Source organism: Macaca nemestrina, chromosome 3 (assembly GCF_043159975.1).
Source record: "Macaca nemestrina isolate mMacNem1 chromosome 3, mMacNem.hap1, whole genome shotgun sequence".
In the NCBI taxonomy this organism is placed as follows: Eukaryota; Metazoa; Chordata; class Mammalia; order Primates; family Cercopithecidae; genus Macaca; species Macaca nemestrina.
The window spans coordinates 45,000,677-45,027,327 of record NC_092127.1 but is presented as its reverse complement, the minus strand read 5'-3'; the positions used below and the strand labels follow the sequence as shown (position 1 = coordinate 45,027,327).

General features: G+C 37.1%; 1 protein-coding gene across 3 annotated transcripts in view; it reads left to right on the top strand.

The window, feature by feature from the left end:
* HHI (hedgehog interacting protein) overlaps positions 1-26,651 on the top strand; it is a 98,255-nt gene that overhangs the window by 53,211 nt on the left and 18,393 nt on the right. For all 3 annotated transcript variants that reach the window (XM_011710462.2, XM_011710461.2, XM_011710460.2), the window contains exons 5-11: positions 7,237-7,388; positions 7,795-7,968; positions 9,168-9,311; positions 12,972-13,093; positions 15,234-15,357; positions 16,309-16,439; positions 20,065-20,146. In XM_011710462.2, coding sequence (XP_011708764.2) covers positions 7,237-7,388; positions 7,795-7,968; positions 9,168-9,311; positions 12,972-13,093; positions 15,234-15,357; positions 16,309-16,439; positions 20,065-20,146 — 929 coding nt within the window. The remainder of the gene's footprint in view (positions 1-7,236; positions 7,389-7,794; positions 7,969-9,167; positions 9,312-12,971; positions 13,094-15,233; positions 15,358-16,308; positions 16,440-20,064; positions 20,147-26,651) is intronic.

The window sequence follows — 26,651 nt, the reverse complement described above, 5'->3', positions numbered from 1 at the left end:
TACTATGAAGGATACAACTCAGGAACAGCCAAGTGGAAGAGAGGCATAAAACAAGATACTGCAAGGGGGTGCTGTGCAGAGCTTCCCTGCCCTCTCTGGGCGTGCCACTCTCTGTGAACCCTATTGTTTAGGGTCTTATGGAGGTTTCACTACACAGACATGATTGATGATTGAATTACTGGCCATTGGTGATTGAACCCAACCTCCAACCCCTCTCACTTCCTGGGATTGTGGGGTGGGCTGAAATCTCCAATTCTCTAATCACATGATGGGTTCCTCTGGCTACCAGCCCCCATCTTGAAGTTATCTAGAAGCCCACCAAAGTCAGCTTATTAGTATAAAATCAGGTGTGATTAAAGTGGTTCCTTACAAATGAAAAACAAAATGCACTCCTATCACTCAGGAAATTCCAAGAGTTTTAGAGGCTTTGTGCCAAGAACTGGAGACAAAGAACAAATATATTTTTTTAATATCACAGAAACAAATAATTCAGTCCCTCCTATAAGCTAGCTCAGGGACCTCAGGGGATTGACTCCTGTTCTGAGACCAATTTAGACTTTTGGAACTATTGAAAAGCGATGCTCCTTATCTTTTCCAAGAGTTGTAAAGAAGTCAGTGATCTGCAATGTGTTTCGCAGCTTATACACACAGCAAAATAACACAGCTTTAATCAACTTAAAATGCAAAGATTGTCCTCCAGTTAGTAGAAATGCTTTATATATATTTAATTTTACCTTCTCTGTATCTTGGATACTTGTTTGACTAACTTGGGAGTTTTGATCTGACCTGAATTCATATGTGAAAGTTTTACATGTCCACATTTTATCAAATGGTCTTCTCACTCCTTCTCCTCAATTCTGAAGGATACTTTCACTTCATTCTGAAGAATGTTGGTTATTCTTTCACTACTGACAGCTATGAGAAAGAGCTTGTTGTAACAGAATGTTCCTTAAGTATTTCCTTGTGAACTTATATATGAACTTCACTGGTCTCCCCGTTCAGTGCTCACAGGAGGGCATGGCCATGAAGACACAAGTCATAAATCCTTGGGATCCTTTTTTAGAAACAAATTAAAATATTCATGTGGTAGGCAGAATAATGCCCCTTCCCAAATGATGTCCTTGTCCTTTCCCTAGAACTTGTGAACATGTTACCTTACATGGCAAAGGGGAATTAAGGTTGCGATGGAATTAAGATTGCTAAACAGCACATAGGAAGATTATCCTGGATCATCTGGGTGGGCTCAGTGTAATCACAAGTTCTTAAAAGTCGAAAAGGGAGACAAAGGAGGTCAGAGTGATGTGATATGAGAAGGATTCAACTCACCATTGCTGGCTTTGAAGATGGAAGAAAGAAGACACAACCTGAGAAATGCAGATGGCGTCCATAAATTGGAAAATGAACGAAAATGGATTATCTCCTAGCACCTCCAGAAAGAAACTTAGCTCTGCCAACATTTATTATAAACTGTGAGGCCCATGTTGAACTCTAATCTACAAATTAAGATAAGAAATTTGTGTTATTTCAAGCCACAAAGTTTGTGGTAAATTTTTATAGCAGCAATAGAAAATGAATACAATCTGATATTGTGCTTGAACTAACAGTTCTCAAACAAACCTGTTTTCCCATTTCCAACCAGCAAATAGTTCCAGTCTAAGAGAAAGCATAGATTTGCGTGAGAGGGTCACATGTTAGCCCCAAGTCCTCTTTTTCCTCTTTTTCCTTTCATGATACATATCAGCAAAACATATGCAGGAAAATGACAGTTAATAAAAGAAATGTGAAAGCCTGCCTTATAGTAAAAGTACATATCTTATAGGGAATTCAAAATACCACCACTCTATTCTTAGGTTAATTCTTAAAAATTCCTTGAGCATTAAGAGAGCAACAATTTTACTAGAGAGCTTCGTTCATACCTGTGTGCCTGTGTCATGTACATAACATAAATTACAAGATGGTCTTACTGTTTGTAGAAACTCTGCTCATTTCTTCATGTAATTTAGTTTTTATGTAATCAAGCTGGTTTTTTTCCTTTTCTTAGCAAGTTTTAGAGTAGAGAAACCTCAGGCGCCAATATATAAATTAATCTCTGTGTCAGAAGTTACCAAAAATATTTAATTCTTAACACTTGTTTTTTGACCATGCACATTTCCAACAGTGTAGCATTGTTCATTCTCCTCAAAAATCTCCAAGTATGGTGGGAATGAAACAACTCAAAATTCAAAACTATACTTTGTTATGTGCTTCCATATATAAACTCATTGAGAGCAGGGATTTATTCTTGTTAATTGTTTATCCTTAAGCACCATATCCAACACATAATGGGTATTCAATAAGTATTTGTGGAATAAATGTAAAATAAAATTTTTGACAAGGCAGTAACAACTAATGTCTTAAACATAGTGTCACATTACTTAGTTTATGTTTCATGGCTTTCTTAATATCATAGGGTCATGTTGTGGATGACTGAACTTGAAGTCAGCCACTTCCCAAAAGGTCACTAAGAAAAATTGTGTTTCCTAAAATGTATAAGTCAGTAATTCCTGAAGACATTAGGGCAAATTTAAAGCAAAAACAGAAATCAGAAAAAAAAAAAAACTTTAACCACATTAAAATATGAAGAGAATGCTGTCTTTTAAATATCACAATGAAAGATGTTGCCCTACAATGTCTGTTAAAAAAGAAAAAAATAGGGCCAAGTGCGGTGGCTCACACCTGTAATACCCACACTGTCAGAAACCAAGGCAAGAGGATCGCTTGAGCCCAGAAGTTCAAGGCTGCAGTGAGCCACGATTGTGACACTGCACTCCAGCCAGGGTGACAGAGTGAAACCATGTGTAAAAAAAGAAAAGAAAAAAATACGTTACATTATAATCATTTTATGATTATCTCTTCTTTCAAATGGATACTTAATTATTCAAAGAAGGGAATATCCTTAATTGGTTAGAACTTTGATCTGTTCACCAGGGAAGAATTTATCCCAAAGCTGCAGCACTAGGTCTGATCTTGTACTTACATTAAAGTTATCAGTACTCTTCATTTTGTGGTTGTCTATTTTCTGTGGACCCTGTGAAATTGCTTTTAAGAGCTGACTGATAACTAGAATGGCAGATAGTTAAACACTTATTAAAAGTGCCCGAAGAGGGTTTTATGATTTTCTCTGAAACAAGTTAGACTCCAGGTTCCAAATTGTGGGAACATTATTTTCAAATCATTCAACACTCCAAATTTGAGCAGTCATTTGTGTTTGCTGTAGGGCTGTCCAGAAGTTAATGTAGCATTGAAGAGCTGAGCAAAAGGGAAGAGGGGGTCTTGTGTCAGCCTATGAAGCTTGGATGAGGTTCAGGTCAGTAAGTTGTTTTTTTTTTTGAAGCATTACCAAACTGAGGAAACCCTAAAATCTTGTTGGTAAGTTACTTGTTGCCCTTCTAGCTTTCAGTTTTGTTCTAGCAATGCTGTCTGTGCATTCCCAGAAGCACAACATACAAAGTGCTCAGTGCTAATAATGAAGTACAATTATGATGTGAATATTTGGACAAATCACTGCTTTTCACATGAGTAAGGATAAACATTTTGGACATTGGTTAACAGTTTTTAAAAGTATAATGTTAGGGCTGGGTGCAGTGGCTCACACCTGTAATCCCAGCACTTTGGGGGGCCGAGGAGGATGGATCACCTGAAGTCAGGAGTTCAAGACCAGCCTGGCCAACATGGTGAAGCCCCATCTCTGCTAAAAATGCAAAATTAGCTGGGCATGGTGGCGAGTGCCTGTAATCCCAGGTACCGGGGAGGCTGAGGCAGGAGAATCACTTGAACTCGGGAGATGGAAATTACATTGAGCCGAGATTGAGCCATTGCACTCTGGCCTGGGCAAAAACAGTGAAACTCCATCTCAAAAAAAAAAAAAAAAAAAAAAAAACAACAACAAAGGATAATATTAGAAGTCAGTGTCTTTTTGAAAGGCACGACTGCCTGAATCACGAATCTTCCATTTGCCATTCTATTAATATGTTTTTCTCCCTTTTTAGCCAGCTTGGCTCAACTAATCACTAGAAGCTCAGGAATAAAATAAAAACTCCCCAGATGCTCCCTAGACTCAATTCAATAATTGACATTTCTGGAAGGAGTGTATGATTTTGATTCCATATTCTCTGAGCCATAAAACCACACATAATGAAGGGGAAGGATGAGAAGGGGTAAGAAGGAGAGCAGTTAGTAATACTGACACCAGGGCTTTGTTGTTTTTTTCTACTGAGCCTCTAAAGTTGCGTTATCGGATTTGGAAACAGAGTGAAGAGAAAAGGGAGTCTTTGGGTTAAGGGACTAGACCAACAGAATGGGGCTTTGAACACACACAGTCAGAGCTGGGGCAAAGGGGACTATGATAATAGAAGGAAGTACAGGAGCCTGGGAGATCTGGTCTGCTGGCCAGTCCCAGTTCCAGGCACCAAGATCCAGGCTCTCGGGCTAGGACAGTGTCCTAGTGAAGACTACAGCTGAAGCAACCTTAAATATCTGGTGGTATTTCTGATGGTGTGGCCTCTAACTGACCCCAGTCTAAAATTAACCCTTCAGTGCCCAATCAACCTATTTCTTCATAAGACTTTGAAAAATGACCCAGACCTTAGAGATAGGTTTGCATTTGAGAGTTAAATCATAATTTGTCAGTAATATATTTTAATTAAATAGACAACATAACTCTGAAGTCTAATTCAAGTGAAACATGAGCTCTCAATACATTAATCTCCTGGCACAGTGTGGCACAACAGGAGTGTATCTCTCCTTTCTAATTTCTGAACATTTAAGAATCCTGTTATATAATTTTTAAATCTAGATTCGAGAAAATTTAGGATATTTACATAATATATTAAATTGTTTTCATCAGTGTAGTTATAAAAGTGAGTATTTCCCTGAAATGACTTAAGAGTAGTAAAATTTCTAAACTACTTTGCACCTGGAAGTTGACCCAAAAATGAGGTCATATGTAATGATTAATCAATTGTAAATCCTATTATCTGAAAAATTCAGAATTACTGACTTTTTTTTAATTGCTTTTTTGATTTATTTCTCTGTCATTCACATGTCTCATTCTGTTTCCATATTTGGCACTTGACTAAATGTCAAAAATGCCCCCAAAGTCATTTCTGTGATAGATGGTATCTCTAAAGTGAACGGTTGTCCTCCATCACTTGTGGATTTGTTTAAATCTCTTTTCCCATCTGTCTTTCTACAGTTCCTTAATTCTACATTCTTAATTCCTGAAAAGCAACCAACACAGTTTTAAAGCATGTTGCTATCCAATTCAAATTGTATTTCTGATGATTTGATTAAAAACTACAAAGAACTACTTTCAACAAAAGCTGCTTATAGTGGAACAGAAACATTTGTGAAGTAGGCATGCAGTACTTAACCTGCACTCACAGCTTTAGAGGGAAATATATTTGAGGGAGGAATTAATCACAAACGAAATCCCACCCTTGGGCCTCATTAGACAATCCGTCAAGGAGGTTCCAACGTGCAGTGGCTTCTCTACAGTCAAATTGTACTTACATATCCTAGCTTCCAGTGTCTCATGAGAAAGCTAAGAGATTTTTATATAATGAAGATTTAAGCAGAAAAACAGCACCCTCGAGTTAATACTAAAATCACCAGAACAAGATAATCTGTAAAACAGAGTCATTCATATATAAGTCATTAGAGTTTTACCTTTATGATTAAAATTAAAATTATGCATATTGTGATGAGCAAGAAAGTTGACTTTTTGACATTGAAATAATGATTTGGTCGTTCTGTGTATTTGAAGCCATTTTAATATTTATATGCTCTGAAAGTTTGGATATTCTACTTTGGCTGATCCATATCTAAAAACAGTTTTCTCTAAGCCAGGAAACAAATCGATGTTTATTAAAAGTAAACTTTTATGCCTAAACCTTTGAATTCTGAACTCCATGTAAAATAAGAACTACAAACAGTTCCTTGCTTTGCTAATAACATATACTATTCTGTGGGGGACAAAAACATGAGAGTGCTTCCATGACTGAACATGACCTTGTGAAGAGGTTGCAGTATTAGAGATTTTTTTTTTTTTTCTCTGCTAACACTTGAGAAGGAATAACTTCTCATAGCTTTTTGCCATAGGCTATGTCGTGATGTTTAATGGAATAAATAAGGTGATGTGCCATCAGCAGTTGCAGCATTCAATGTATATGCCATGTTTTTCACCGAGAAAGTGCTCCCTGGCTTTATTAGTATGTGAACTTTAAGCCTCTGATCTAGATAATTTTAGATACTTTGATTTCATTATAGAAATTCCTAGACTACTTGTGGGATAAAACAAAGGCTAAGATCATATTGAATTTCAACAAGTTGAATTAGCAGAAAATGAAGATAAAATGCCTTTCTATTTAAGAACATGATGATGTTTTAATTGTTATAGCATTTGGCATGCCTAATGTATACAATCCTTGACATTCGTATAATAACACAGGAAAGTTGTTTGGGATTTTTCTTTAATTTCCTAGTGTCCCCTTTCCTCCCTAGCATTTCTCCCACTCCTTCCCCAGCCGTGGCCTTTAGGCCTCCTCCCGCTGCTTCATCCTTCTGTAAAGAAAAACCTTATACAGCGAAGGGATTCATGTAAAACTGCCTCATTTATAGATAGATAGGCAAGGCTGCCTATTACCTAGCTATGATGAACAGACCACCATCGTTGTGACAACTGATGTAGATGCCTCCAGGGTAAAGCAAAGGTTTACATATTACACAAGCAATTTAACTGTTTTCTAAACATATTGCCAAGACAGTGGGAGTTGGCAGCCCACACTGTGTTTTAGGTTTTGGAGACTTGGATTAGAAGTGACTGTTGATTATGAACCTTTTTATTTGTCTTCTATGAACTACAAGCAACCTAGTAACCCAGGAAAGAATTCTTCACAGCACTTAAACTTGTCTTCCCGGCGTCCCAAGATTACATACACAAATCACTTGACAAAAGTGGTGTAAGACTCTTGCGCATAGATAACCACACAAGACAATTGTCTTGTTCTAACCCTTAAAGAGTTCCACAAAGTGAAATGCTTTATAATCCTTTTTTGTGCAGTAGGCAAGGAAGAAAAGAAAGGAGGTTGGGCAAAGATTATCCAAAGGAAAGAAAGAGACTCTTTTGGGGTTCCAGTTGAAACACAATAAAGAACATAATTAACTTTACAATTCTTTGTGTTTTTCATTTGACTGCAGGGAGGAGATGAAAGAGGACTGCTAAGCCTCGCATTCCATCCCAATTACAAGAAAAATGGAAAGTTGTATGTGTCTTATACCACCAACCAAGAACGGTGGGCTATCGGGCCTCATGACCACATTCTTAGGGTTGTGGAATACACAGTATCCAGGTATCACTAAAAGGCATCAAAGCATAGACATTTTTCATCTTATTTTCTCATAAGTTTTTCATAAGTTTTTTTATTTAGAAGTTGCAAACAAGTAGCCAAATAAGGTGGCAATAATTAAATCATTATCTCCATCTTACTGAAAACCCCCTATGTGTCTTTAAGAGAAATTGAGAACAACAATGGTTTTGACATTTTTCCTCAATTATCTCTCAACTTAAAGGCTACTTCTGAAACTTGGAAAATAATGTGATTTTTCAGCAATTTCTATTAGCTCCATTTCAAATATATATTTCCTTATTTACTATGTGCCAGGAGTTTGTTTTTTCATTTATACACTATTTACTTTCTGATGGACTCACCTTAAATCTTTTAACAGTCATGGTATTGTTTTCTTCCCACAATGTAGAAAAAATCCACACCAAGTTGATTTGAGAACAGCCAGAGTCTTTCTTGAAGTTGCAGAACTCCACAGAAAGCATCTGGGAGGACAACTGCTTTTTGGTCCCGACGGCTTTTTGTACATCATTCTCGGTGATGGGATGATTACACTGGATGATATGGAAGAAATGGATGGGTTAAGGTAAAAGACTGATCACAAATGGGTTCCTGTCAAGGTTAAAATGGTTTAAGTGCCAGGAGAAAAGGTGGGCACCGGTATCTTTGAAAGGTCACCTTGTTTAAATACTTAACTTTTGTCGTCAGTGTCTGCATTTATGAAATGGAGAGGAATTCACTGATATGCTATGTGATCTTTTGTTTGTCATGAAAAGAGTTACTCTTGTGTAGTTCTCTGCTCCGGGGCTGCCTCTGCTACGCACAGCACTGAAAAGCGGTGGCCCTGTACAACCATACTACCTCCTAACACTGCGTAATGGGCTAAGATCGCCCAGCGAAGCTGCTTGGGGAATATAGAATACATAGATGTAGGCTGACAAAAATTAAGAGAACAGAGGCAGGAAAAAAAAAAAAAAAAGCAGGGTACTACTGATGCCACAGTCCTCAGCCACCATCACACTGTGTCTTGGTTCAGTTGCTTGTCTGGTTTCATCTTCCACAATAAGGAATTTATTTTATTTAATTACTCATTTATTTATTCAGACAAAGTCTCACTCTGTTGCTCAGGCCGGCATGTAGCGGTGCCATCATGGCTCACCGTGGCTTCAAACCCCTGGGCTCAAGAGATCCTCCTGGCCGCATGCCACCACATCTGGCTCATTTTAAAATTTTCTGTAGGCCAGGCGCGATGGCTCACGCCTATAATCGCAGCACTTTGGGAGGCCGAGGTGGGTGGATCACGAGGTCAGGAGATCGAGACCATCCTGGCTAACGAGGTGAAACCCCGTCTCTACTAAAAATACAAAAAATTAGCCAGGCGAGGTGGCGGGCGCCTGTAGTCCCAGCTACTCGGGAGGCTGAGGCAGGAGAATAGCGTGAACCCGGGAGGCAGAGCTTGCAGTGAGCCGAGACCACGCCACTGTACTCCAGCCTGGGTGACAGAGCGAGACTCCATCAAAAAAAAAAAAAAAAAAAAAAATTGTAGAGATGGAGTCTCGCTATGTCGCCAGGCTAGCCTTGAACTCTTGGCATCAAACAATCCTTTCACCTTGGCTTCCCAAAGTGCTGGGATTACAGACGTGAGCCACTGCATCCAGCCACTTTAATATTTTATTTCAACTAAGGGGATGATTCTTTCATCAATAGAACAACCTCACCATATTTAATATAGGTGAGATATATAATGAAAATGTAAAACACATATTCTGTCCCCCAATTTCTCAGTGATTTCACAGGCTCAGTGCTACGGCTGGATGTGGACACAGACATGTGCAACGTGCCTTATTCCATACCAAGGAGCAACCCACACTTCAACAGCACCAACCAGCCCCCTGAAGTGTTTGCTCATGGGCTCCACGATCCAGGCAGGTGAGAATACATCTGTTTTCTTCCTGGCTTTAAAGCCAGCCGGGGATCCGGGAACCAGGAAAATACAGCATAGAGCATATACCATCACAGAGCAGCCAAAGATGGTATCTAAGGCCGTGCCTCTGAAATCACAACGGGTCCTTACTCAAGTGCGTATTTAGCACTCTGGCTTCTATTATTGTGAGAAGCAGATTGAGAAGGCAGATTAGACAAGGAAAAGGACAAATTCATGTAGAAAAATTCACAAAAATTAAAATGTGGAGAGGTTATTATCAGATAAACACTATTGGACTAGTGTAATGACCAAGACTTTAATCTGAACAGTTTAGAGAGATACACTTTTTGATCTGTCTCCTTAAATCCCACTGAATCTTAAGCTCTTTATATATTACATGAGAGTGATAATAACTGCCTTGCAATGATTAAATAAAAATCTGTAAGTAAAGTACCAAATATTTAAAACTTATTGGTAAGTTTTAAATAAATTGCAATTCTTATTATCATAGCTTCACTTAAAATATGATGCTGCAGTGTTAATTTGCAAGGAGTTGAGCAAAATATTAACTTTTATTTCACTTTGAAAACATTGCAAATACTAAAGGACTCCATATTAACTGTTGGTACTATAATGAACCAAAACAAAAGATAACTAAAAAGTATGTAGAGTGAGAAATTTGGGGTACATCTTGTAAAAATGCTATGAAGTATAATACAGCAATTCAGTAACAAAAGCTTCATCCAGTCTATGATCTATTATTCCTACTCAGGGATATCTAGCCACATCCATTCATTTACTAGGTAAGTTATTATTACCATTTAATGTTTATTGAGTGTTCACTATGTGCAAGGTGAATATTTCTCAAACTTTTTATTTTTATAATCCCTCATGCCCTTCATCTCCCCTCCATCAAACCCAAGTCTACAGTTCATTTCCTTTTTGGCATCTCAGCAGATCTTAAAATCTGTGCGACAGGGAATACTTAAGGTGGGTTCAGGATGTGGAGGAAACTGTCACATTCCATTCCTAGAGCTCAGAACTCACAGATACCACCACAAAGCAACACTTTGAAGTCAGGCAGCCTGAGTCACCACAATCCCACTGGAGCTTTCTCACGACCTTCCTGGGGGTCCTGAACCTCAGTGCAAAAACATGGGACGAGGTGCTTTACAGACCAGATGTGTGGCAAGATGCCTGTGCTGCGGGGCCTCCCCACCTCTGGTGGCAGAGGGCTGAAGGAGAAGTTAGTGTTTATATTCCACTTCCCTCCAAGAGTATTCTAAGCAGAAGACGATTTAATAAAGTAGAAAGAAAACTAAATTAATCATTGGCTAAAAATAAAGCAAACTTTTGTTAAGCACTTTGCTGCAGGGTGCTGAACTAAGTATCTTGTGTACTTCATCTCCTCTCTGCTTCTCAGCAAGGCTCACCATCAGCCCCACTTCTCCCACTCCCCTTTTATTAATAGACTAGTTTTCAGGACAGTGGTAGATGTGCAGCAAAATTGAGATAAAGGTATAGACATTTTTATATTACCCTTACCTCCACACATGCATAGTCTCTCCCATTATTATCATCCCGCATAGAGAAATATTTGTTATAGTCGATGAACTGACACTGACACGTGATAATCACCCAGAGCCCATGGTTTACATTAGGGTTCACTCTTGGTGTTGTGCATTCTGTAGGTTTAGACAAATAGATAATGACATTATAGTCATATAATGACACCATTATAGTATCACCCAGAGAGTGCCACTGGCAGGGCGCTTTTTCACATAAGAAACTGAAGGTTACAACGGTCAAGCAGTTCTTAGTGGACCTGGTATTCAGCCAGAGCCATAGCTCCAAGCCCCCAGCAACTCCATCTGGCCTACTTTCCAGATTTGCTGTTTCTTGTTGGAAACAAGTCAAACCTCTTTTTCTCATAGTTTCTCCATCTTCAAAGAAAGGTAATAGAGGAAAATGTTCTCCCCGCTGTGGATTTAGTTCCACCTTAAGTCACAGCATGACTCTATCATGATCCCTGCCAGGCATTGTCTTCTGTGAATCATTGAACTAGAGAGGACAATAAAGGGACTGTTGCCACAGAACAACTAACCCATCTTTGGCAGGTCAGGCTTATGGTTTCCCTGTCATGAATGAGATCATCTGGAGCCAAGAGTTTATGTTTTGTTGTTTGTTTTTTTTTTTATAATTGCTACATGACTCTTCTGTCTCTTAAGAACCAGCACCAACTCTCATTTTTGTATCTTATTTTTTAAATTTCTTTATTAGCTCTAATGGTTTGATTTTGTTTTTAAGTAATTAATATATTTTGTTGGCCTAGAACAGTGATTCTCAATGGGATAATTTTACCCCCAGGGGACATTTGGCAATGTCTGGAAACATTTTTGGTTTTCACAATTAGGGTGTGGTAGAGGGCGAGGGAGTGATGCTACTGGCATTTCGTGTGTAGAAGTCAGAGATGCTGCTAAACACCCTACAGTTGGCAGCACAGCCTCCCCAGACAAAAAATTACCTGGCCCAAAATGTCAGCAGTGCCAAGGTTGAGAAACCTAAAAACAATGCAAGCCTGTTTTCCACACTTTTGATAACTTCAAAAATTGTATTATACAACTTTATTCTTCCCCCAACCCAAGCTGCTCATACCCAGTCCCTCAGTGATTGAAATATTCCACAAACCTTGAGCCCCTCTTATATTCCTGGCTTTGAACCAGATAACAGGAAGATAGTAATGAAGTTGCAAGTTCTGCCTTCTCTTATGGAGCTTCCTGTCAGTGGCTTAAGTCACAGAGATACTCTGGCCCCCAGATTAGGAATGGAAAACATGAAAACAGAGTCAACGTAAAGACTTCGACTTTTGTAGGGACCAGCCTTACTATATTCCCGGAATTAGAGCACATGTTTTCCTGTGTTAGAGCAGCCTAAGTTTTAGAATGCAGCAAATTTATATAAGAAACTCAAAATTAATATTATAACTAGTACTGTATTGTGTGGCACAGAGATGAGTTGACAGTGACACTGTTTTTTTTTTTATGTCATTTTACTTTAAATTCTGGGATATGCATGCTGAACATGCAGGTTTGTTACATAGGTTTACATGTGCCATGGTGGTTTGCTGCACCTATCAACCCGTCATCTGGATTTTAAGCCCCACATGCATTAGGTATTTGTCCTAATGCTTTTTGTCCCCTTGCACCCCACCCTGCAACAGGCCCCAGTGTGTGATGCTTCCCTCCCTATGTCCATGTGTTCTCATTGTTCAACTCCCACTTATGAGTGAGAACATGTGGTGTTTGGTTTTCTGTTCCTGGATGGTGACACTGGTTCTTATTCACAATACTTTATCAGTGTATTATACATGTGATATTCCTTAAGAACAGACTAACATTTGTTTTAAGACAGTGTGCACATTTGTAACATAAGAAATTATAAATCATAACAAGAAAAATTAGGAAATATATTCCAGAGATTAAGCTTCAACCAAGTAAGCAAACACGCTGGACTACTTCCTTCAGTGCTTTCTAGAAGATCCAAACTAAATTGCTCATAAGATTCTTGCCAGTCCACAAAGGGCTCCTTCCTATGTCAGGAACCTCCAGTGTGAGCTTGGAAAAGATCACGGTAGGAATTAATGTGCATCCCCTCTTGTTATGCAGATGTGCTGTGGATCGACATCCCACTGATATAAACATCAATTTAACGATACTTTGTTCAGACTCCAATGGAAAAAACAGATCATCAGCCAGAATCTTACAGATTATAAAGGGGAAAGATTATGGTATGTAGAGCAGAATTTGCTGATTTTGCTTTAGTTCGAGTTTTGTTTTAGTATATTTAGTAATTGAAGAAAAAAGGATTTCTGAAAAATGAGCATTTGGGAAAGCATAAAAACACTGGCCTAACAATCATGAGGGAGTAAATTGCTCACTTTTTAAAGCTCCACTGACTCTTACAAGCCCTGAGGGTTCCATCTGGTTAATTACCATGGATTGAAAGGTTCTCAGTAGGTCCAAAACATTTAACAGTCCTTCAAAAGTTAGCAGCTTATATTTTGCTCATCAGAGAATCAAGATGAATAACTTCTATTCAATAGGGGAGAGCAGCTTGTCTTAACATCTTACATACAGAGAAAAGTGTTAAAAGTAAGACATTTCTCAATATCCAACATGCCTGTCTCAGCATTAGGAAAATTGTAAGTGATTCAAATAAGAATGTAATTTTTTTAAAAAAATGTTTATCTTAGAGAAAACAAAGTAATCAACTTGCAAAAACAAGTCATGGGAATGGGACATTTAAGCAGTATTTTTAATAACATGATTACTTGAATATTTAGAGAGAACATGTAAAAATATAAAGTTGGATAATAATAAAGTTCAAAACACTTAGTTTTTTCAATATTTTAGTATTTATTCCATTTGAAGGAAGCAATATATCAACCATTATTATGATTCAGGAAGCACAGTAGATTAAGATTATTAAATTGATTGCTTTTTCTATTTACTCATTCAATACAGATATTTGTTTAACACCAGGAATGAAGCAGCTGTGTTAGTTCATGTGGTATTCAGTTATTTTACTTTTTTTAGGGGGGTGTGTGTGTGTGTGAGCACGCGCATCTTTTAAAAGCCAAACCAAAGAGTAATGTGATTTGAGAAAAAAAAAAAAAACTAATGAGTCACTAGCTCGATGGAATTTTGGCTATATTTGTAGGTTAAACAAAATTCTACAGTCACATTAATTGAGGTTAAGCTAAAATTGGTTACAATATTAACAGCACTACATTTATTTATTTTAAAACACATCTACAGTGCTTACTACATGCCAGACCCTATAGTAAGCACTTTATGTTCATTTCCTTTACAGAACAACTCTATGTGATAGGCACTATCATTGGCCACATTGTACAAATAAGGAAACTGAGGCACAGAAAGATTAATTGTCACACAATACAAAGTGGCAGAGTCTGGATTTGAATCTGAGCAGCCTAACTCAAGAGTCTGTGACCTTAATTGTTCAATTATGCTACCTCTCAGTGTGCTCATTATTTAAAATTTCTCTTATCTTTTCTACTTTTTTGTAGTATCGTATACACCATAATCACAAGGGAGGGGAAGAGGTCATTAAAATTACTATCTTTCCACAAAAGCCTTTGATAAAATCTGTTGATAATGACTTATTTGATATTAAATACATAAAGGGTAATTTTCAGATTAGTTTGCAAGTAGCTTTAGAGCTTTTCCATTACAATTAGCATGCAGATATCCAAGTATGTAATGGCCTGAACAGAAAGACAGAGGCACAAGACTATACACATGTAATCAGGAGTTATTGAAATAGACTTTGTTATCCACACAACTCTATGAACAGAACATTAAAATATTTTAATGAAGATATTACTTGACTAAGTTACAACATTTTCACATATAGAATAAATGCATGTTTAAAGACCTTTTCTGTACTATGTTTTTATTTTCATTAAAGTGTAGGCTTTTAAACATTTTATATCTTTTGACAGAGGTCTGTCTCAATTTACTCAATATATGTGGAAGCATTTCTACAAAAAACTTAGTATGTAAAGCCTTAAACGTTTTTTTAAAGTATTTTGGTTCTAAAGTAAATAATCATGAGTCCCAAAATATCCAGATTCTAATTTCATTGAAAACTTGGTATGTCTTGAAAATTACAACAGCAGGCATTTGCAGAGCATGCTCATTTCATTTAGCTGTACATGGAGGTCTTTTAATGTTGATATTATTTAGCAAAGACTGCTTTCATTAAATATCCCCAGCAAGAAAGCCTTTGGTGTATCATAGAACACATTTCAGAGTTAAATCACTGTAGTAATTGTTGTTTGGTGTACATTCCTTTTACATTAAGAAAATATGTTTCATTTGATCTAATTCTATGTTTCTTTCCAGAAAGTGAGCCATCGCTTTTAGAATTCAAGCCGTTCAGTAATGGTCCTTTGGTTGGTGGATTTGTATACCGGGGCTGCCAGTCAGAAAGACTGTATGGAAGCTATGTGTTTGGAGATCGTAATGGGTAGGTTTGCTGATACCACAACAGTATGATATATCAAATGACATATCCATTAATAATTTGGCAAACTGCCACAAAATATTCAAATGATTGTCTCTTTTTGTGCATCAGATGGGGATTACACATAAATAGTATTTACTGTTAGTTCCATATATATAGTGGTTTAATTGAAGAACTTCCAAAAAGATGCTCTCTCAACAGGCGTGATAAATTTCATAAAATAATTTTTAAGTGCACAGAAGTCTTCAGATGGACTTTTCATATTATTTGGGCTCTTCCCTTCATCCTCAACATAAATTTACCATGACAATAAATAATTTGAAAACTATTATTTTACTTGCCACATAAATATTTTTTAAATTATACTGGAAGGCTCAAGATTTTTGGTTTTGCCACATTTTCAGGACTTTAAGCAAGTTAATATAATTTGTCTCTATAAGTAGGAATAATACAAAATTAAATTTTAGTCTCAATTTTCAAGGTCACATTGTGGATAATTGTAAGAAACTCTTGTGACAAAATCCAAATTAAGAATCTTGTTTCCTAAGTCACTGGCATTCAGGCATATGGCAGAGCTGATATTCTCGGTCGCTACAAGGAACTAGAAAAATGTACTGACCCCATGCTCTTCCCCTGTCCCTCTCTCTGATTAATAGCACAGCATGGATTCTAGTCCTGGCGAGGAAATATCATTCTCTGGATGAAGGGGAGGGCTTTTCTCATACTCAGGTACTTTTAGTGCCCCCTCCAAACAAAATCCTATCTTTCAGTACTTTCTCCACATATGGGAATTTCACAGTACTCACACACATTATGGGCTTTATTATTTTCCCCTTTAGAAGCCAGGTCTATGGCAAAGCAATTGTTTGTTATGAATTTTATTTGAGACATTTTATTGTCATCATTAAACAAAAGTATGTATTCATTGTAGGTTTATGTTATGTTTTGTTGTAGGAATTTCTTAACTCTCCAGCAAAGTTCTGTGACAAAGCAATGGCAAGAAAAACCACTCTGTCTCGGCACTAGTGGGTCCTGTAGAGGCTACTTTTCCGGTCACATCTTGGGATTTGGAGAAGATGAACTAGGTACTGTACAATCTGCCATGAAGCATAAATATAGCAATCTTATCCTCTACTTGTTGGAAATGTAATCTACAGCAAAGATTAAGATGGTCCAGTTACATATTCTCTACCAGTAACTTTTCCCTGAGGGCCTTTATATTTTATTTTCACACTAGAAATACTAAAATATAAGGCAGAAAAATGGGAGGCAGGAAAAATAATTTTTTAGTCCTGAAGAGATAATTTTTTAAATGTTTAATGATATGTTTGATTATACATCTGAGTAATTTGTATATATTCTCTATCTAAAAACCTTTCCATTTATCCATGTCTCTTGGAATAAATAAAAAAGTTTTGTTGGAATCTGAAACTTGCCTTATCTGCTATTTCTTTTTTCTTTTTTCTTTTTGCCCATGGGGGCATGAAATTTGAGCAAGATGATCTGAGTACAGATCTTCTTTCCAATAGAATAGAAATTATGTTCTCATGGGACAGTCTATGGTATAACATATAATGTATTTCTTGGCATGTTTATCAAAATGTATGCAGCTTAAAAAGCAAAAAAGAAGTTGAAATTGAAATATGATTCATCAGTGAGTAAATATTTTACTCTCTACTAATTCAAATTACAGAGATAAATGTAGTTTCATAGTGACTCCCTTTAAAAAATAATATTCAAACAAGCCATAACTACTATGCTCCTTTAGCCTCAGAGATAAATTTCTAGGCATAAAGAAGAATGTATGTTTCTTATGTAAATCAGAATATTTTCTCTAAAACTTCGGATTTGGATTTTTTTACATCAAATGGAGACTTCATCAGAAATAGTTTCATGCCCTTTACTTAGAATAATAAGGGACTCAGACAAGACTGTTGAAACACATAAGATACGTTTCAGAGCCACAGGAACATAACAATTCAAAGAAGAGAATCCAGTCTATTCTTTTCTTGTTCCAGTACTGAAAGCAATTTAAAAATTTTCCTTAACATTCCCTTACCCCACTCAAAGGAACCAGAAAGATACTTTTCCTCACTCACATCCTCTGTAATGTAATTTTAATTTCACTGGCAAACAATGATTTCAAAAGTAAAAGAATGAGGCCAGGCATCGTGGCTTACGCCTGTAATCCCAGCAATTTGGGAGGCCGAGGCAGGTGGATCATCTGACGTTGGGAGTCCGAGACCAGCCTGGCCAACATGGTGCAACCCCATCTCTACAAAAACTACAAAAAATCAGCTGGGTATAGTGGCAGGCCCCTGTAATCACAGTTACTTGGGAGGCTGAGGCAGGAGAATCGCTTGAACCCTAGAGGTGGAGGTTGCAGTGAGCCGAGATAGCACAAAGAATGGTCTGTGTCTGAGTTAGAGATGAATGTTTAGATGTTGTGACTGAATCATTCTGATTTTCCCAGACCTTGCTACCAATGATTCATCATCACTCATTATGTTCACATCACCACCATTAGGTAAACCATCCCAAATGTCTGTGTCCACTTAATACTATTTAGGAGCAGAACTAAAAAATAAAAATACATAATCCTGACTCTCCAAAAGCTACAACCCTGTATATACCTCATAATTAAAATAAATACAGTTTCACTGGATTACATTTTAATGTGAAACTCCCTAGCTCTAATTGAAGAACCATACAAGAAAGTGAGTAAGTTTTTGCACCTTTTGAAATAAAAGTATTGAGAGTCTGGGACTTTGCATATTATTTTTTAACTATAAAGTCAGGACGGATTTGTTGTGAGGATTAAATGAAGTAAACTATAAAATATTTGACAAAATAATTTTAATTCTTTTGCTTACATTCCTTTGCTTTGTACTTTCATTTTTATTTTTTCTGTTGTGCCTACGTTTTTAGTACAAACCGTGTAAATCTTTTTCAGAAGTAGAAGAGTAGCAGGGTGTGTTTAATGCACAATAGTAAGAGAAATATAGACTAAATCAAGGATTATTTCATGAGGGAGGACCAAATATAAATTTTAAAACTTTATAAATGTGTAATTATAAATACAGCTTCTAATTTTCTATTCACATGATCAATTCAACACATAGAATTATATGGAAGTAGTGGTGATAAACGGGGTGGTTTTCTCCTAAAAGAGTACCCCATCTGTTGTATTTCATCATTACGAACACAGCTAGCATCAAGAGTTAGAGTTTAGAGAGTTGAGACTGAGCATCATGGTGTCTCTCTCTCTCTCTCTTCCTCTCTCTCTCTGTCTTTCTCTCCCCTCTCCCCCAGTGTTTATTTTAACACATTGCGATGTACTTTCATATCTTCCGAAAAAGCTAAAGATTAAGAAGGCACAACCCAATTTCATGTGGCCTCAAATTATCAATTAACGGTAACAACTTGATAACTAACATGTATCAATCTTGCACAGAAATAAATCAAGATAAAACTTGCCCATTTAATAGTCACTCAACAAATATTTATTGAGCACCTACTCTGTGCAAAGCTCTGTTCTGGATGCTGGGGATGCAGCAGTGGATAACGAGACAAAAAGTCGGCTGGGCGCAATGGCTCACGCCTGTAATCCCAGCACTTTGGGAGGCCAAGGCGGGTGGATCACAAGCTCAGGAGATCGAGACCATCCTGGCTAACACGATGAAACCCCGTCTGTACTAAAAATACAAAAAAAAAAAAAAAAAAAAAAATTAGTCAGGCGTGGTGGTGGGCGCCTGTAGTCCCAGCTACTCAGGAGGCTGAGGCAGGAGAATGGCGTAAACTCTTGCAGGGAGCCGAGATCACGCCACTGCATTCCAGCCTGGGTGAGGAGCGACACTCCGTCAAAAAAAAAGAGAAAAAGACAAGAAGTCTAAACTAGTGTCATGAAATTTATGTTGCACAGGAGGAGGAAAATCAAAATAAATTTTTAAAAATACTGTATATAAATTGGTGATAAATGCTTTGAAGAAAAATCTAGTAGTGAAGAGGAATTTGTTGGGAGTTGGGGAAGGTGCGATTTTAAAGTGCAGTCAGGAAAGGTGATATTTAAGTACAGCCTTGAAGGAGGGGGAAAAAGATGAACCTAGTGGAGACTCACAGGAAGATGGAGCCTGTAATAGGGGCCTGGAACAGCAAGAACCTGAGACAGGAGCCTGAGTTGGGAACTTGCCTCCCATGTGTGAAACCACAAGCCAGTGAGGCTAGAGAAGAGTGAACAAGAGGGCAAAATGTTGCAGATGAGGTTATAGCAGTAAGTGCTACTGTCAGGATTTGCTTTTGCTCTGAATGAGATAAGAAGCTATTGCAGGGCATTGAAACAAAGGAGTGTGATCCAACTTACATGATCTAACTCTTTTGAAAAGAATCGCTGTGGCTGGTATGTTGAGAATACACACAGAAGAACAAGAGTGGCAACAGGGCGCTCAGTTAGACAGCTGTTACCATAATCTAGATGAGAAATAATATCTGCTTGCACTGGAGTAGTAGTGGGATATGGAAAGGAGTGACTGGAATCTGGAATTCTGGATGCACTGTAAAGGCAGACATGTGAGACTCTTGCATGATCTTTAGGCAAGTGATTTTCTTGTGGACAGATGGAGATAGATTTACATACAGAATAACTGCCAGGCAATAGGAAGTAAGGACCTGTACTGCTATAAATTTGCTTACTTTTATTTCTTTCTTTAACAGGTGAAGTTTACATTTTATCAAGCAGTAAAAGTATGACCCAGACTCACAATGGAAAACTCTACAAAATTGTAGATCCCAAAAGGTGAGATTTCTTTTTATCCCATTAAGTCAATAATTTTCTTCTTCCAGTTATTTTAGTTCATTCAGTTAATGATAGGAACGTCACAATTAGCAATCAGCCAAGATGTACACTTCTGCCACTTCCATATGCTTAGCACTGTCCTGAGAGGATCCTCTTCCCCTGTCTATGATGACTGATGCCACTATGCAGAACTTCAAAAGCTCATTCGTGTGGTTCTTGCTGTCATCACAGAGCAACATTATATTCATGGAATCAGAGTCTTCAGTTAAAAGCCAGACAGGGGCCCTGACATGTGAGGCAGTGGCTTAGGCTCTGGTGTTGGAAGCCATAAACCCTCCTTATTGTAAAGAAAATGAGAAACATACTGGCAGACATGACAGGTGCTTAGTATGATTTTTGTTAAGTAAACAGGTAAGTTATTCTGGCAGTTCAACATCTGAGCCTCATTTGGAAACCATCTGAAAGCTCATAGCACTCATGAAGACTGTGGTAACTAGACAAATATAAACTTAAGTAGGGTTTTGTTATTTGCTTCAGCAAAAGAAAGATTTGAATGTTTTAATCCTTTAAAGAATATGTTTATCTCGCCCCGGTCCTTCCCACTCATGCATCACAACATTTATACATATGTACTTCAATCATCTTGAATCATCACTAGTCAGTTGTTAATTTCATGGATCAAACCTGAATTATCAGAAGCTGCTAAAATTATATGTTGTTGAAAAGACATTAGTCATCAATTTAGAAACAGCTAATCATAACGAAACCTGAGGATCCTTACAGACACGACTGTTGCTGAGCACTCGGACTTGTTACTCTTTAGCCACACCATGCTGCAAATTTCAGATTCCTTCTATATTATTTTCATGACTCCATTTTCAAATTTCAATTCAAGTCTTTTTCAAAAAAGTTAATTCTAATACTCTGAAAAGTTTACTAAGGGCATTTTAAAATATTCTTTTTAAATTGTAAATTGTGTATGTTTTTCTGAAATTTTCTCCTTTTTTATATGACAAAACGCTTTTCTGAGGGAAATGTAGGTTGACATTGGATCTTGCAGAACAAAAAGAAGAACCAGTTCTAAATGATCTCTGGGCAGTATCACATATCACATATCACAGGTTGATAACATCCCTTCTCTATTTGACTGTATACATTTTCTTTCACAGTAAGAGAAATACCCATCTATATACTACAGCAATTTTTTTCCCTCAAATGTGAAATTAATGTCCTCCATAAGAAAAGCAAAGACATAAACAACAACAACAACAAAAATCAGACACTTAGGGGATTGTTGAAGTTGGCAACCTTAAGAATAAAAATCAAACTAACATTAATTCACAAAATTCTGAAGATTCATAATGAGGTGTAGGAGTTTCACTCAGATATAATACAATTAGTTTCAAAACAGTCATTGTTATTCTATTATACTGTCTAAGTCTATACGTTTTTGCAAAGTACCTGGTAGCATTGTAATGGATTCTCTCTCCTTCTCACAAAAATCTTTCTCTCTTCATCTGGATTGTTTAGTCTGTGGCTGAGTGGAGGTGAATTTTACACCTTCAGTCTATTATTAGTGTCTAATTACCAAGGTTGCCATAAGGGACCTTGGCTTTGTGATCTTAGTTCTTCTCTAGTAGGGTGGTCTCAGAGTGACATACCTGAAGGCCTGACTTCTCATTATGGTGCCTGTTTCTGGTGAGTCATGTCATGTGGGGGGCCTGGGTTAAGATTTGTGTTTGCTTTTCAGAAGGTGGGGGAAGTAGCAGAGTCCCAAAGAAACCGTCCTTGTACACAGACATGAGCATAAATTTCAAAATTAAATTGACTATAAGAAAACAAATGTTTTTATAAACATTTGTTGGGAGCCTCATGCTGTTTTGATTTGGCCATCAACGTTTATTATTATTGTATTTCTTCCTAGATGAGTTGAAGTTCTATATAAGCAGACACTTAAGTGTGTGAACAGGATTATTTTGGAAACAAACTAATTACAAGCATAGTGGTATTCAGGATGTCCGTGTTATGGCAGAATTGTTTTTCTAAAATTTTTGAGGCTGAATTTTAAAAAAGAATCTTATCAACTAAAAAAACAATATATAGACACATTTTGTTATACCAAAAATCAAACACACAAATTAAACTCTTAGGTTAATTGTATTCTCGTACCAAAGCCCCCAGACTTGCTAGAATAATGTTTTCAGAATAACTTTCAAACATCAGTTGATTTGTGGCCCAAGAAGAGAAAAGCAGAAAACTGTGAAATTTTTATTTTCTGTATTATATGTCATAGAAGTTACATTCTTACCATAGGATTTATGTTTTTCCTATTTTTTTCCTACATGTGCGCATGCACACACACACAAACACACAATGAGGGAGTTTAGAAACCATGGAAACTATACGTATAGTATCTCTTAAATCATTTTGGCAAAAACAGATAAGGTTCTAGTATTACCACCTCAGTCTGTAAGGACAATTTGATCTAAAGCTGTAAGCTACATAATCATTTACGTAAGTTTCAAACCTCAGAAAAGGATGGTGAGATATCCTCTTGTAAAAATTAAATGCCATTGTTTAGCATGAAAAAAAAAGAAAAGAAAAGACAATGCCTAGAACTCAGGAGTTAAGAAAAAACTCCACCGGGCCGGGCATCGTGGCTCATGCCTGTAATCCCAGCACTTTGGGAGGCCGAGGTGGGTGAATCACCTGAGGTCAGGAGTTTGAGACCAGCCTGGCCAATCTGGTAAAAACTCCATCTCTAGTAAAGTCACAAAAAATTAGCTTGGTAGGGTGGCAGGTGCCTGTAATCCCAGCTACTCGGTAGGCTGAGGCAGGAGAATCACTTGAACCCAGGAGGAGGAGGCTGCAGTGAGCCGAGATCATGCCATTATACTCCAGCCTGGGTGACAGAGTAAGACTCTGTCTTAAAAAAAAAAAAAAAAAAAAAAAAAGCAACTTCCAAGGAAACAGAAAAGGAATTAAGTTTGCCTCCATGTTAGAACATTGTACACACTCTTGGAATACTTTCAGGGACTGAACAGTCACATCTTATGGCAGAGCAGAGTTAAGGTCAAATCAACACCAATCACCCAGTTTACTCAGCCAACTCACAGGATCCAAAAAAGTCTCTAGTACTGAATTCAGTATGCCTTAGCCTGGGGGCTCCTTCAGCTAGCAGTTCTAGAAAACAGATTTAGATGAACTGAACACAAAATCTTGGCAATAATTTTACTTTCACTTAGTAGTGCCATCTGAAACTAGTCAAGATTGGGAGCAAGTCTATCTGGGTCAGACAGGGAGTCAATTGGTCTGGTCTCTAAATCTTCCTTAGTGTAGCACCCAGCATAGATTATTTCACCAAACTGTGCCCCTTTGTCCATCAAAAAATATGTAGAAGATGATATTTCTGTGCCTGCTGCATTCTACAGAGGGCTGTGAAGGTGTTTAAATAATATATTTTAAACATATTACATTCTTTAGTAATTTTTGTGTGTTTATTCCAGGCATTCCAGGATTATTTTCAGATGTTCTCTCAATTTTTAAGGTTCCTTTAGTTCCAAAATTGGAATAAAGACATCTATGGAGCTTCTAATAACCTTCAATAGAGCCAGGCATGGTGGCTCACGCCTGTAATCCCAGCACTTTGGGAGGCCGAGATGGGAGGATCACTTGAGGTCAGGAGTTCAAGACCAGCCTGGCCAACATGGTGAAACCCTCTATGTACTAAAAATACAAAAATTAGCTGGGCGTGGTGGTGCATGCCTGTAATCCCAGCTACTCAGGAGGCTGAGGCAGGAGAATCACTTGAATACAGGAGGTGGAAGTTGCAGTGAGCCGAGATCATGCCACTGCACTCCAGCACTGGGCAACAGGGCGAGACTCCATTTCAAAAAAAAAAAAAACAACTCTCAATACGTAGTGTTCAAATGTCCAAATTATACGGTGGACGCTCTTTGCTAAATCCTTTCAGAAGTACATAAATGTTCCTGGGGTGGAAATTAAAGAATTCCGACAAAGTTATGTAACTTCCAAGATTTATTTTTATAGAACACAAATTTTTTCATAGTATTGACAAATATTCTTTAATTTTTGTTTCAGATGAACTTAAACCAAATGACTTTTTTTGAAACTTTTCCAGGCTTTATTTCTCTAGGAATTTGTAAAGGAAAATTATTCTCCATCATGTTGATTTAATTACTATGTACCCACTCTTGCTATATTTTAACATATCACTTATCTGTTACCCAACCAAGTCACACAGACCATTCCCTTAATAAGTCTATAAATTAACAATGCAAATTCCAGGCTTGAGGGGTCATTTTATAGAAATGTTGTATCCCCAATCTCCTCTGTGACCAATATCAAAAACTGCCCCTCATTCTTCTTCCCCCCATGGCCCACTTACTGCCCTTTGTTTATTGTTTTCTTAATATCTTCATCCTACTTCTTATTAGACTGGATGCTAAAGAGTGTTTTTTTCAAAAAAATCACTTCATAAGAGGAAACCAGTTCTGTTTATCCTTTGCATATGTCTCAGGGAGCCAGCAGGCAGCTCTGCCATCCCAAAGAAAGTTATACATAATAGAGCAGCTTTAGCCCAATAAGCCAGTCTAGTCCCAATTCATCAGTCAAAGTTTTATGCAAGTGGCCCCCCTAAGTTGATAAATTCCCACAGTGCCTGTTGACCCAGCTGCCAAGTCCTCTTGCAGCAGGTGGTGTTTTCATGGCCACCCTGACAGTAATACAAACTGTTTAGCAGCTCCATTGACCTTTCAGCTATTAACAGGGATACAGGCTCCGCTAGGGACTAGTTTTCAAACATGACAGAATTTCTTAACACTAGAGGTCATGAACAAGTATATGCCCTATAAAAGTCCATTCAGCATGGTGGATCTGAAGTCTAAGAGGCAAGGAAACATTTTCCACATTTTTGCTATCATCATTATTCTATGTATCCAGTAACCAAAGATGAATATACATGTATCTGTCTGATTATATTCTTTCTCAGTATACTAGATTTCCTGTTGTGGTGCACAATACCTTTTCAACTAACAAATCCCTACTAAGCTGCCATATAGCATCTGAAATTTTAGAGATATACTACAAAAGAATTGGGCAAGATCAAAGTTGAAACTTCTAATGAATGGATAAGCATGCATACATAATAGATGGTAGCAGCCTGAGTATAACTAAAATTTTATTCATACTTTAGTAAGATTTGCATACATGTACATGTGTACAGACATACTGAAACATACAGGTAACACATGCAATATTATGTAGAGCCATCACCTATTTCAAAATAAATAGGCACTATTATATAATAATTTGTGAAAAAAACTTTGTGTGACCGTGTTATTTTAAAGTGTTTATGTCTTGTTTTTAAAATCCATCGTATGCTTTTATTCCATATGCTGACAGATTTGTATTTATAAAATGCAAAACTACTTCTATTTCTCCCCTACTTGAAACCCTTCACTGGTCTCCCACAGCTATTAAAGATGAATCTAAACTCTTAATTTTTCCCCAACTTTAAGGTAAAATTGACAAATAGGAATTGCATATATTTACGGTGTACAACATGATGTTTTGATAAATGTTGTGAAATGACAGAGCCAAGTTAACTTGCATATCCGTCACCTTACATACTTATCATTATTTATAGTGAGAACATGTACCAGTCTTCTTGTGTGTGTGTGTATATATATATCTCCTATTTCCTGGAAATGTGACATATGACCACAGCATTCAAAGAAATTCTCTCTTTTATTCTAAGTAGTCTCTCTTAAGCTATGAATTTCAAATCTTAGAATATCATCTTCTTTAGTAATTGGACAGATTGCTATGAAAACTTGACTGAATTGCCACTTCAAACTAGCATTCATTTAAAAAGATATAATATGGAGAATGTGAATGATGAAGAATATATTCTTCAAAGTGAAACTTATATATTGAGTCAAAAATTCCTAAAAGCATTTTCTTTTTCAATTAACATGGCCACAACCACTGCCATGCCCACCACTGTCTCTTGTAGGACAATGCTACAAGTCTGATATTAGTCCTTTTGAATGTCTTATACTTTTATCGTAAGGTAGTATATCATCAGATATTACAGTACCTTAGATACAGATTTAATGTTGCATTAGATATGTCTAAAACAGTCATGCAAATTTTTTGAAAAGATGTTTTCTAGAGGAAGATGTAGCTTATAAAGAAAAAACTGCATCTTAGCATCACTTTGTTACTAATTCATTTTGGTTGAGTTAAAAAAATTGTTACTTAAATGACTTATTTTTGTCAACTGTGACGAATGAATGATATATGAACATCAAAATTTGGAAATTTATCAGGCTAGTCATCTTCAAAGAGAATTTGAACTGACATTCCTGTGCTCTTTCATAGGAAAGAAACTTGTTTTAAATTTCTTTTCTCCTTTAAAGCATTTAGTGAATCTTAAATTTCTACCTTTGAATGATATGAAATTAAAACACTGGTAGATCTA